The sequence below is a fragment of the Chinchilla lanigera genome, unplaced genomic scaffold (assembly GCF_000276665.1).
Source record: "Chinchilla lanigera isolate Chin_1 unplaced genomic scaffold, ChiLan1.0 scaffold00084, whole genome shotgun sequence".
Classification (NCBI taxonomy): Eukaryota; Metazoa; Chordata; class Mammalia; order Rodentia; family Chinchillidae; genus Chinchilla; species Chinchilla lanigera.
The window spans coordinates 5,473,802-5,486,379 of record NW_004955485.1 but is presented as its reverse complement, the minus strand read 5'-3'; the positions used below and the strand labels follow the sequence as shown (position 1 = coordinate 5,486,379).

Genomic DNA, 12,578 nt, shown 5'->3' with positions numbered 1-12,578 from the left:
TGATGTTTTAGAAAATTATTTGCAACACTACTGAGTTTTAGGAAAAATGTATCTAAGAGTACAGGAAACGGTGAATCCAGTAGTTCTTTTCCTAACAGTTTGAGGGAAGACAGAAAGGAAGGTTGGATGAGCCTAAATGCTGAGTGGAGAAACCTCCTATGAGGCCCAGCTGTGCATAGTGCACTTCTGGTACTGGAGGGTGGGGAAGACCAGAGCCTGCAGTCTGCCCCAGGACCTTACGCTTTCCTCTGAACCTTTGCAGGTCACCAGTGTCCCAGAAGAGCAGATCCTTGTCGCCGTGTTCCCTGGCCTCCCCACCTCTGCGGAGCTTTTCATCCTTCCACCCAAGAATTTGACGGAGAGGAGGAAAGGCCACGAGGGGGATCTGGAACAGGTAGGTGAAGAAGGCGAGGCTAGGACCTTGGCTGCATCCCTCACTCAGGGTTGCTTCAGGCCAACAAGCCCTCTCCCACTGACCACCAGCCTCCTGCTCTTTGCTGAACACCTGCGCTTTTGAGGAAAAATCAGCTCACCTAAAATAAGCACGAGTGCAGATACTGAAGCCTTCAGCCATACCTGAAGTTATTCATTCCAGTGGTTGGCATCCCTGACCCTTCCTCTTGTCCTCCTCCCAGTCACTCCTCCCAGGGTGGGGTGGCAGACAGAGAGAGAGAGAGAGAGAGAGAGAGAGAGAGAGAGAGAGAGAGAGAGAGAGAGAGACCCGAGTCTCCCTTTCCTTGAGAATATGTGCTTCTTGTCTTTAAGTGAACTGACCCTAGAGATCCTAGCTAATTTAAGTTCTGCTTCTGGAGAGAAAATGAACAGGTTTTAAGTAAGTTTCTTTGGAGAGAGATGGATTGCCTCATCTGAAAAGTATTTCGAGAAGGGATTGTGACTCACTGTCCTTATAGACTGAGCACAGAGTCCCTGCGGTCTGCCCACCATCCTGGAAGCACAGGAGTGGCCATGCCACTTGGCTCCCTCTCCTACTCTGCCGGGTCTTATTGGCTGCGTTCTGTGTCACTGTCCCCTGCTTCCCAGGATGCTCAATCAGGAGAAAAACCTAGGTGTGGCTGAGGCTGCTCAAAGCCAGTGTAAATCAAAAGCCTTGATCCGGTGTGAAGTCGTGTTTCCCACTCTTTCTGTGTCCCTCTCATGCTCCGCCAGCCTCGCTGTCACTCACCCCTACACCCACCCACAGTGCTCAAGCACCACAGCTGCTACTACAATGCATTTTTCTGGAATAAGAAACAGTTTCTTTGTAGGGCCACAAAACTGCATGTGAAGCTGGCCAGAAATAAAGTCAGCTTCTCAATACATGCCTCATTTTACAAGACCTCTTTATTCTGAAATAGCAAGCGGCGTGTGTGAAGTATATTTGGAAGCTACAATATCCATCCATTTAGATAAATAGGTAATTACAGTGATGAATGGCAGCTGTGATATTAAGGCGCGTACAGAGAGATAAGACTGAGGGACAACAGCCCGAGTCTGCCTCAGCTTTCATGTGGGAATTACGGAGTGATTAAATCGATGTTATGTGTTCTGAGACTTGCTGGGGAAAAGTAAAGAGGAAAAATTATCCCATAAAAAGGAGGCAGCTCCTGCTTTGATGTTTGCCTCCCATTGTGCCTAAGATAAAAAATGCAGAGGCATGGGCTGTGTCTGTGCGTGCCTGCTTTAATCCCGGCAGGGGACTCTGCGCCCTGGGAGTGTTGCTTGATCAGATTAAAGAGCTAATGATGAGTTCAATTTCCTCCACTGGAACTCACAACAGGTCTTAGATTACAGAAAGACCTGGGGGAAATTACCCCGAGGGAGGAGTTGAAGACATCTGACATCCATCAGAGCTCTGGTGTGCTGGGTGACTGTGGACACACCTCTTTCCATCTCTTCTCTCCAGTGTAAGCAAAGGATATTGAGTGCTTCCTTGGTTTCCCAGGGTCTGGGGATTGTGAGAACTAAGGTGATATACCCGCTTCTGTCCCAATATTCCATTCTTGATTGACTATGGTCATTTTTTTTTAATCACAGACACATCAAGGAGAATCATCACACACCGTGTCCTCTCATGCAGCCTCTGTCTTGTTTTCCAGATTGTAGAGACTTTGTTCAATGCTCTGAATCAGAACTTGGTCCAGTTTGAGCTGAAGCCAGGCGTCCAGGTCATTGTGTATGTCACACAGCTGACATTAGGTGAGTGCCTGCTGGGAGTCAGGGGACCTGGTTGTCTTAGTTACTTTTCTTGTTCCTGGGACAAAATACCCGACACCCAGTTAAGGGAGGAAAGGTTTATTTAGCTCACAGTTCGTGGAGGTTTCAGTCTGTAATCAGCTGGCTCCAAGGCAGGGTGGCATTGCACAAGAGCAGTAGTTCAAAGCAGCAGAAGACAGCAAAAGCAGCAAGAACAAAAAGGAGAGTGAGCAAGCCTCTTTTCCTCCCTTATATTGTAAGCAGGGGCCCCTCTGTAGGGCAGGTATAGCACTCACTAACCCTGTGCCCTCCTCTTGCACAGGTTCAAGATGTGTACAAAGTGAGGGCTCTGGCTCCTGCTGAGTCACTTAGTTAAACTTCTAAGGTTGACACAGTGTATAAGCCCTTACAGTGGGGATGACACTCTGTGTCCTGCAGAGAAAAGGGAAGGGAAAACACAGAAGACTTCCACAAATGCTTGACAGCAGTGTTGTAGCAGGACCGCAGGTATAGTGAAGGTTCAGGGAGATGAGGCCTGTCTCTCTGGAGCCCTGAAGAGGGAGCAGGACAAGCTTCTCAGGAGTAGCTCTGCTGCTGAATCCTGGGTCATAGTGGACAAAACCTACCTTTCCTTTGGCCTTAACTTTCTGTATTTACTTGTTTGTTTTATTTGTGACAATCTGGGTGGCACTGGGTGGTCTTCAGGCTCTTTGATTGTCTGATTCTGTAAAGCTCAGATGGGAGGTCAGATCAGAAAACCCAAGTATTCCTTTGCAGTTTATGATGTGGGATCTAAGTAGAAAGAGATACTGGCTCTAGCTGGTTGTATGAGGAAAGGAATAAAACGGGCATGTCCCATTGGGCATCTGCTGTTTGTTGGTGACCACCCACTTTACAGAAGCAGAGGTCCCAAATGTACCCATCCAGGGTATCATACCAGAACAGTGTAGAAAAAGAGAGAAACATTGCATTAGGTGTTTACCCCATGGTTCCCAGTGCACTGGCACACCAGCACTCAGGACATCTCAGGAAAAAAAGAGCATTCAAGCCCTTCCTTTGCTTCCTGAAGCTGAACACACATCTTTCAGTCCATGGCAAGCACAGCAAGTTTCCCTGGACGCAGCAGAGGAGTTAATTTTCTTGAGCACACTCTTCTCACGGGTAGCTAAGATGCCTATGCCCAGACCACAGGCAGGGCTGCTGAGGCCTACAAGGAAGACTGGGTCTGACCTAGCGGGTTCCCCACCCCCAGCCGCTAGCTCCAAAGTGAGAACCTTCCTCCTTTGCCGCAGCCCCGCTGGTGGACACTAGTGCTGGACACAGCAGCTCAGCCATGCTTATGCTCCTGTCCGTGGTGTTCGTTGGCCTGGCTGTATTTCTGATCTACAAGTTTAAAAGGTATGTGCTGCTTTATTCAGTTTTCATCTGGGGTGAGGATCACTGCATATGATTCTTCCTACAGCCAACATTCCTAAACTCATCTCGAGAATCGGCTCTTTCTTACCTGAAAGCTCCGTTTGGCACTGGGAAAAAGCAGGAATAAACAGGAATAAACGAAGTACAGAAGTTTAAAATGTAAGGGATAAAAATGTGAGGGTTTATACACTGTGTCAACCTTAGGAGTTTAACGAAGTTTAACTATGAGCTTTCTTCAGTGTGTAGGTACGGTAAATTAAGAACATGAGGACCCCCCCATGAAACCCTTTTATTCCCCTCAAGAGCAGTGTAAGTGGGTTTAAGCCATCACCCAGATTTCAGATATTTGGGAGATACTTCAAACTATTTGGGGTGGTTCTATTAAAAACAGAAGAAAATGCCCATGAAGTGGACACTCATGTGCACAGTATTTCTCATGTGGCAGCAGCATGGCAGCGCTGTTCCAATTTGCATGCTAAACCTCTGACCTTCATCTTTATCCCTCTTTTGGTGTTTCTAGTGAAAACTGATAAGGAAAATCAAACACCATTGATTTTAAGACATTATTGAAAACAAAACAGGGATGATGTAACAATACGCTTACTGAAAACATGAAATTTAGTGTATATTGACACATCCCTGTAACTCCATTACTCTAGGTGGCTGAGGCAGAATTGCAAATTGAAGCCACGGCTGGGCACTTAGTGACGCCCTGTCTCAAAAAAAAAAAAAAAATTGGAAAGGACTGGAGATACAGCTTAGTCCAGAGGTCTTGGTATTAATCCTCATACTGAAAAAAAAAACTATGAATATCCAATATACTCAGAGATATTTCAATAAACTTTAAAAAAATTCAAATCAGTAAATCAGTGCCAATATTGAAACTATTTACTACTTCTCCCAGGCAATGAACAAGCTTAGAGTATAAACTCAGAAATCAGGCAGACTCAATTTTAATTTTTGAGATTTGGCAATTTATTTGGGGAATTTTATTTGTTTCATCAAGCCTTAGTTTTCTCATCTGTAAAATGAATAAAACAATAATATTCTATAGGTTTGCTAATGGTTTAAATATACTAATATCCACAACTGGCATAGACCAAATAGTTGAGAAATCTAATGTTTCATAAATCTCAAACAGCATGCCTTCCAAAGGTGCCTTCTGGGTCCTAAAGTGGCACATAGTTGACTCTCAAAAATTATACCAGTGGCACAGAAAGGTGTTCTGGAAGAAGCCTGGGTAAAGTACAAAATACAGTTAATTATTCTCAGATAAGTTTTAAAAACATAGCTTGGTCCTAGGAGTCTTTGTGGGGCTTGATGTTATTCCTTTCAGAATTGGGAGGAGGTTCCTGGTAAAGATGCTTCACTCTCCCCACACTCTTTCCTTCTGTCCTTAGCTCTCCTCCAGTGGCTGTCCTGGTTACTTAGAAACACCAGTTTTGCTCTTTATACCTTTCGGTGTTTGCTACAAGGGCAGGAACTTTTTGACATTCTTCCAGGTCCACTATGAGAAGAGAATGAGATTCACCTTGTTAGTCCAGTTATAGACACATACATGAGTGAGTTCATGTCCTTTGGGCCTGAGAAGGATCAACCTGGCCCTGTTCTTTTGAAGAGAGGGAAAAGCTTTATGGTCACAGTCAGAGAAGGTTCAATACACAAACAGTCTGTTATGGGAACCCCCAGTTATGGATGCAATATAATTTCATGCCAAGATGACTTTCAGTTATCTGAGGATTTGACTGTGGAGAAACCAGGCAATTGCTGGAGTTTGAAGATCAGCTAACGCCAACTGATTGCCTCTAGCACCGAGCACTGCATAGGTGGTGAGGACAGAGGCAAACAGAATTCCTGCAAAGCAGCCACTATATCTGCTGTTCATGTCCCCATGAAAACATGACTTATGCTAGGACTCACAAAGTTTCTTCTCTTTTATAGCTGCTGCTAAACTCCCTAGACAATTCATTACTATAGGCTTCTCTAAATATGTTCAATTTAATACATAATTCCATACCAGGAAATGACATCTCTGAACTTTTGTACCTAGGTAGCTCCCAGTTATCAGCCAGGCCTTTCTATGCCTGCAAGAGCAGAATACGTACCTAAGGCTACAGGAAACAAATGTCAATCAAACCAGACAAATAGCAGAGTCAGTTGCAAGTGACTGGCCATTCGTTAAACTTTACTTTTTGGCCCCTTTGTTAGAAAGTTAACCTCCCAGTGCTCAAGACATCTGGTTGGGATTCTGTTGCATTTTCTTTTCTGTCTTGGGTCTTTTTCTTTTTCCATCCTGTAGATCCCTAATGGGTCATGGTGAGGATGTCTAGCTTGCATACAGGTACGGAGCTCATTACTGAGTAGGTTTTGCTTCTTTCATTATTGTCCCATGGAACTTTCCACAATGATGAAAAAGCTCCATAGCCTATTCTAATATGTAGCCACTGGTATGACCAAGAAATTGGACTTTTAATTTTGAATTTCATTGTTTAAAATTTAAGCAGGTATGCCTGGCTAGCAAACACTGTTTCATGGCACAGTCCAGATGAATGATGGTGAACCATTCAGAGAGTGTAGCCCAAACATACTTATTTATCACAAGGTGCCAACACTGCAGTTAAGCGTGAATATGGAGGTTTTAGTTTAGAAAAATCACACACATATTGATATCCTTTGTCTGAAAAGGAAAACAGCGCATTTTCCATGGATTCACCACCACCGATCTAGATGAAGGGCAGTTCTGTTTCCGTTTCAGATCATTGGCTATGCTGAGTTTTCAGAATCAAAACTTCCTCTCTCCCAACACCAGCATTAAGAAACATAAACATTCATTCAGCAAACATTCATTGAGTGCCAACTATGTGCCAGGTTCTGGACACCACCTACCTGTCCCAAGTGGTCTCTTAGGAGGAGAGCTACAGTGGTTCCCAAACCTCTTCAAGGAAATATCAGCCAGCCTCTCGCCTTCTGTTTTGCTCTTCAGTAGTGGCTGCTGTCCTCAAATTTGAGCTTTTCTGCTTCCTTCCTTCTTGTTTTCAGTAGGGATTTCATCATAGTTCAGCGTCTTCTTTGCTTCCAGTTTTCTCACACTCTTCATAGCTGGAGCAAATGAATATAAACTGCAGCTGTTTGTTTATTTGTCAGCATTTTGGGGGAGACAGGTTTACCCACCTTTCTCCTCTGCTTAAACCTGCGTGAATATGTGGCCCATGGTGTAGCTCTTGATCTCTTTATGCAAAAGTGGGGGTTTGACCTGACTTATATCCCCAAAAGCCCTACAAGTAGTAGGGTTAAGAAATGGAAAGCAACTTCACAGCTTTTTATAACGCTGCAAATTGTGATATAAAATTCAGGCCCTTCCAACCTCCTACTTAAAAACGATGAAAATGTGCCCATTTTGAGATGTGGTTTTAAGAGCTGAAATAAAGTGAGAACCAGTATAAAGGCTAATTCTGCTAAACCTTCATAGATTTCTCTAGCCAAGCAGGAAGGGGAGGCAGTAATGGGTTACAACTCTGAAGCAAGCAGCCTGTATGACCAAGAATGGTTTTCCAGCTCCTACTTCCTAATAAATATTACAGTTGATCCCAGCATGAGTGAGGAATGTCTACTTTCATGATGAGAGAGATTCAAAACCATTAGGCTGCATTTCTATTCAGATAAGAAGATAGCAAGGGCTGCATGAATGTTTAATTCTGGCCATTTATAGGGGCTACCACTTGCTACCATATATAGATATGGTTCATTTAGGGCCTAGTAAGTTATATTAAACTGGTTTAGACTGGTAGGAGTCACAGGTGTACACCCTTTAATGTGTGGGAAACAAATATCAAAGACATGAAAACTGAATTTAAAGAAAAGGTAAAAGCTACTCATGTTTCCAATGTATTTTTAGAGTTTCCCTTTCAGAATGAGCTTTATTACATGCTCACACATTTGGCTTCACTGGGTTTTTGAGTGGGGCAGGATGGGGAGAAGTTTGAAGGTAGCACTGTCTGGCAAAAGAACAGCAGAGGGATTCTCCTGCAGAAATGCACGGGGTGGTGTGGGTTGCAGTTGCTGTCAGATGACCCAGAATGCTGATATTATCCGTGTTATCTTCACCATCATGGGCTTTCTAAAGTGTCGGGACTTCACTGCAGCTCCCACATCATCTGATGGGGTAAGAGGAGTATCTTTTGGATAGGCTAATCCAAGATAAAAATGGAATCATTTAATTGGAGATTATAGTTGATGAAAAGTGGAAAGAGCACAGGCTTTGAATCATTTACTCAACAAATATGCAATGAATATACACCATATGCCAAGAACTGTGCTAACTCAAGTATAATAGCAGTGAAGATAGAAAACACAGCCCTCGCTTTCAGTCTAGAGGGAGAGAAAGGAGCATGGTGGGTCAGGAGATAACAGAGACGAGTGAAGACAGGACTGCCTGGAGGATTCACTCTAAACCTGCCCTCCCTTCCAACCCCAAGCTTGTCTGCCTTCTGTTTCCAACCTATGACCTCCTTGTCAGTAGCTCTTTCCCTTAACATTCGCCATAATCCTGAAAGGAAGCTGCTGTCACCCCCACTGAACAGATGAGGAGACTATCAAGTATTCAAGGAACTTGGCCCAGTGTTTTACACTGAAAATTGTAATAATGGCTTTGAGCTTGCTATATCTTGGGTATGCGTAAAAGAGGTACCAGTGTAACTTGATTAAATTGATGCAACCTTTAAAACTCCAGTCTTTTCACTGTTAGGTTTTCTTTTGGCAGGAATAAAAACCAAAACAAAATAAAAATGCCTTTACTGCTGGCAGGAGAATGCATCAGGGAGGGAGACAGATGGGAGAACCTTCTGAGGGCCTGGTGGGAAGAACAATGGCTATGTAAGGCCAGGCTGGGGGTGGGGTTTAGGGTGTGGTTTGTGTGATGTGGCAGATAGAGATTGGGTAGGGGGCGGGAGAAAGGAAACAGGATACTTTAAAAGGGAAGTAGGAAGTTGTAACCCAGTCAGGGAAGGAGGAAGGCGGGACTTGGCACATGGCCGCCTGTGGACCCCACCATATTGGCTCGCTGCCATGATGACTTAGCAGAATTTTTATTTAGGTGGAAAACCCATTGTTCACCATGTATAATGTTATGTCTCAAAGTACAGCTCCTTTAGGCGCTTAATAACAGGTAGATATCTTTAGGGTTTTAGTGAGTAATTAATCAACACCTCTGCCCTTTTGTTTATAGTTGCTTTTTTTTTTGCTAGTAGCGGGAATTGAACTCACAACCTTGCACTTGCCAGGCAGGTGCTGTGCTGCTGAGCTACATTCCTGGCTCCTATAGTTGCTTATTTTTTTACCCCAGGAAATGACATGATCTCAGGGAGTTCTGTGGTTCACCCCTTCCCTGGGCTTTTGGGTCTCTAACTAGTCTTGCATTCTTGGCCTCATGGCTAATGTCTTTGGGTGACCAGTCCTTTTCTCTGATATTGGATCTTCCTGTTAAGAACTGATTTCCAGGGTTTCTGTCAGTGGCATAGCAACTGCCTGGCAAGTACAAGGTCCTGAATTCGATTCTCAGTACCAAAAAAAAAAAAAAACAGGGCCGGGGATATAGCTCAGTGGCATAAGTGCCTGCCTGGCAAGCGCAAGGTCCTGAGTTTGATTCCAGGTACCAAAAACAAAACAAATAAACAAGGTTTCTGTTTGCCCCAGTTTACTCTAGTTTTGTTCTTATCCATGTAGGAAAATTCCCTGGATTAACATCTATGCTCAAGTTCAACACGACAAGGAGCAGGAGATGATCGGGTCAGTGAGCCAAAGTGAAAACGCCCCCAAAATTACTCTCAGTGACTTCACCGAGCCTGAAGAACTGATGGACAAAGAGCTGGACACCAGAGTCATAGGTATGCATGCCTGTGCCCCTAGGCTCCTCCAAGATCCCCAATCCTCTGTTCTCTCAATACCCACTCAGCATATGACGTTAGCTCTTTCCCACATAGTACTGGTCTGGAAGGCTGGGGAACTGACGGGGTTTTTTGTCTTTTAGAATTCAGTCAAGATTGGAAGCACTGGGGTTACAATAGGGGAGGATGAAACGAAGGATCCTTTACTTGTGGCTGCTTTCTTTTGTTTCTATAAAGCAAAAGCATTATGTGTCCTTATTAGCAGTCCCATGAATGCAGGGTCTGACAGATAGCCCTTGCTTTGTTCTGTGACCTCCTCATGCGGTCCTCTGTGACCTCCTCTACTGTGAAGTGGGAAAAGTAGGACTCAAGAGTCTGTGCAATTCTCTTATGGTGTCTGAGAACTCATTCTGAGGTTGCCATGATAATTAAATGTCACTATGTCATTAACACAGTGACACTCCTTGCTGGTGTTACCAGTAAAGAGGACAGTCCAAGGCAGGCATGGTGGTGCACACCTGTAATCCCCACATTTGGGAGGCTGAGGCAGGAGGATGACCATGAGTTCCAGGCCAGCCTGGGCTACATAATGAGTTCAAGGTCATCCTGGACTGCAGAGCAAAACTCTGCCTCAAAAAAAAAAAAAAAAAAAAAAAAATCCCCCAAAACAGATGATCGTACACTATATTTACTCTGCCAGTGCACTATTGTAGGGGATGGCATGTGTCTAGCATGTGTGGCAGGAGCCAGTACGCTGACCAGAATATCCAGCAGCCCTGGTAAGCACCAGCTGTCGGGGCTTGGCATTTAGTAGTGCATGAAACAGGGACCCTACCCTTATGGAACTTAACCCTTTCTTCTCTGCATCTTCTCTCCCTGCAGGAGGCATTGCCACCATTGCAAACAGCGAAAGCACAAAGGAGATCCCCAACTGTACGAGTGTTTAACACCCACCGGCCACGTGTTCAGCCACCTTTCTGACATTTTATTTTTGATGACTTTATTATTATTATTATTATGGAAAATTGAAAATGTCTTTTTTACCTTTTGTTTACCAAGGGCCCCCCCCCTTATAAATAGCAGGCAGATACTTAAATTTGGGGAAAAGGGGCAGTCTTAGGTGATGAAAATGAGTCAAAAGGAATAAATGACTATATCCGTGCTAGGGGCAAAGGATGCATCTTCCCACAGCCTCCTTACTTTACTCAGCCATTGGGAGTGCGGAGACTCCCCTTCTCTCTCTCTCTCATTTTAAATTGGAAGTTGGGTTGGTATTTTGTTAAGTCCTAACTCCTAGGCTCCCACCCAAATCACCATCACTCCCTTGACCCGCCCCCAGCACATACGTAAACAATACGCACCGTTTCCCAGGTAGAGCTGCAAGAGGTAGGTTGGTGGGGTATGGACAGGGCTGCAGAGAGTGTGCACACCTTTGTGAAAGAGGCCCTGCCTCGTGCATGTCAATAGTGAGGCTGCAGATGGCTTATTGTAAATAATGACAATGTAAATAGCTTTTTATTTCCTAAGAAATAATTTAATGTTTAGTAAAAAAGAAAACAGAAAAAAGAATGATGCGTGTGGTGGCTTTCGCACTCACCCTCCAAGTTGACCCACCCTGCTGACCCAGGCCTGTTTGATGCGTTGGACTCTGGATACTTGCCAGCTGTCTGTCACATTTAACTACCCCATCTCCACATCCACGCCATAGCTGGTTTCTGCTAAGTATATAATGGGAGGTGCGGGGAGAGGGCTTCATTGGGGCAGTTGGTGCAGAAAGGACTTCACTGACATCAGAGGACCTGGGAGCCATTTTTTTTTCAACAGTTGCAGTTGCATGCAGGAAGTTGCAAGATGAGGCCCAGAACTGAATGTTTTAAACTGCAACCCAGAGGGGGTGGTGCAGCTTCTGCCCTAAGACGAGAACTTGAGAATATTAGACTGAAATTTTTTTTTAACTCTAAAAATCCAGGCAGTGGATCTAAAGCTGTTGAAATGTGAAATGCTCATGGCAAACTATGGTCTTTCCTGAGCTCAGGTCCTTCGGGCACAAGGTTCAGTCCAGGCGGTGTCTGTTAGCATGAGAAGCATTAGAGAGGTCCAAGGAAGGTGGCATTTGTGGAATCTCAAGTCTACACAAACCCTTTAGGCCAAAGGGAGGTCTAGCCTTTCCTGATATTAGTCAAAGACAATTTTAGCAAAGCTGTGCTATTTGCCTGTCAGATGTACACAACTTCCTTAAAGTCAAATGTCTGCCTTCAGTTCCCTTAAGGTAGTTATTGCCCCTGGAGTGAGTAGCTTTCCAAGCTGATACTTGCTTTGCTGGGCCCTCAGCCCTTTCACATATTTAGCATACCAGTTCTTTTCCATAGAGATACTTAAGCCCACGCAGTGATCTTTGTTTCTATTTTTATTTTTAGGGTCCACCTGATCACACTTGTTTTAAAGAATGGTATCATATATATATTATATATGGAAAGGCCACATTTTGTACCTGCTAATTTCTGTGGGATGTCACTGGCATTCCTCTTCATGAGACCAAGGGAGCACGTGACAGAGAGAGACCTGGCTAGGTACAGCACAGCTCAGTGTGAAAAGTATCTCTACAGACCCCGCTTTTTTGTTTCAAGGGTTAAATGGAGCAGACAATTGCAATACTTGTACTAAACACTGGAATACAAATGCATGAGTCATATCTATATATACAGTATATGTACATATACTGTTCTTGGTTTTATTGTTCCATTTGAATATTTCTACTGTAAAAAAGACAGTGGTTTTGAAATTGTTGAAAATAAATGTATTTTTGTACCTCAAACCTACGTACTTGGCTGAACTTTCTCTCTGTGCGATTTTCATTACCTGTTGTATCCATCACATATCACTGAAAATGTTATAGGGGAGGGGAGGAATAACAACTGCTAGTTATCTTTTGCTTGTGAGTGTTCAGGTTGGCAGTGATTTGGATGACTTCATCGGGGGTGGGCCGGGCTCTGTGGGGCCCACAGGCTTCCAGCAGTCTGAATCTGCCCCGCAGTTCATCATCATCTTGAGACCAGCAACTACCTGGAAAGGCATTGCAGAATTCCA

The 12,578-nt window shown here is 44.2% G+C and overlaps 1 protein-coding gene across 1 annotated transcript in view; it reads left to right on the top strand.

The window, feature by feature from the left end:
• The window catches only part of Sorcs3 (sortilin-related VPS10 domain containing receptor 3), a gene marked incomplete at its 5' end in the record, with an annotated part of 574,832 nt that extends 562,533 nt beyond the window's left edge, over positions 1-12,299 (top strand). The window contains 5 exons of the mRNA XM_005403919.1: positions 263-394; positions 2,097-2,196; positions 3,486-3,591; positions 9,331-9,491; positions 10,374-12,299. Of these exons, the coding sequence (XP_005403976.1) occupies positions 263-394; positions 2,097-2,196; positions 3,486-3,591; positions 9,331-9,491; positions 10,374-10,438 (564 nt within the window). The remainder of the gene's footprint in view (positions 1-262; positions 395-2,096; positions 2,197-3,485; positions 3,592-9,330; positions 9,492-10,373) is intronic.
• Between the last annotated feature and the right edge of the window lie 279 nt (positions 12,300-12,578).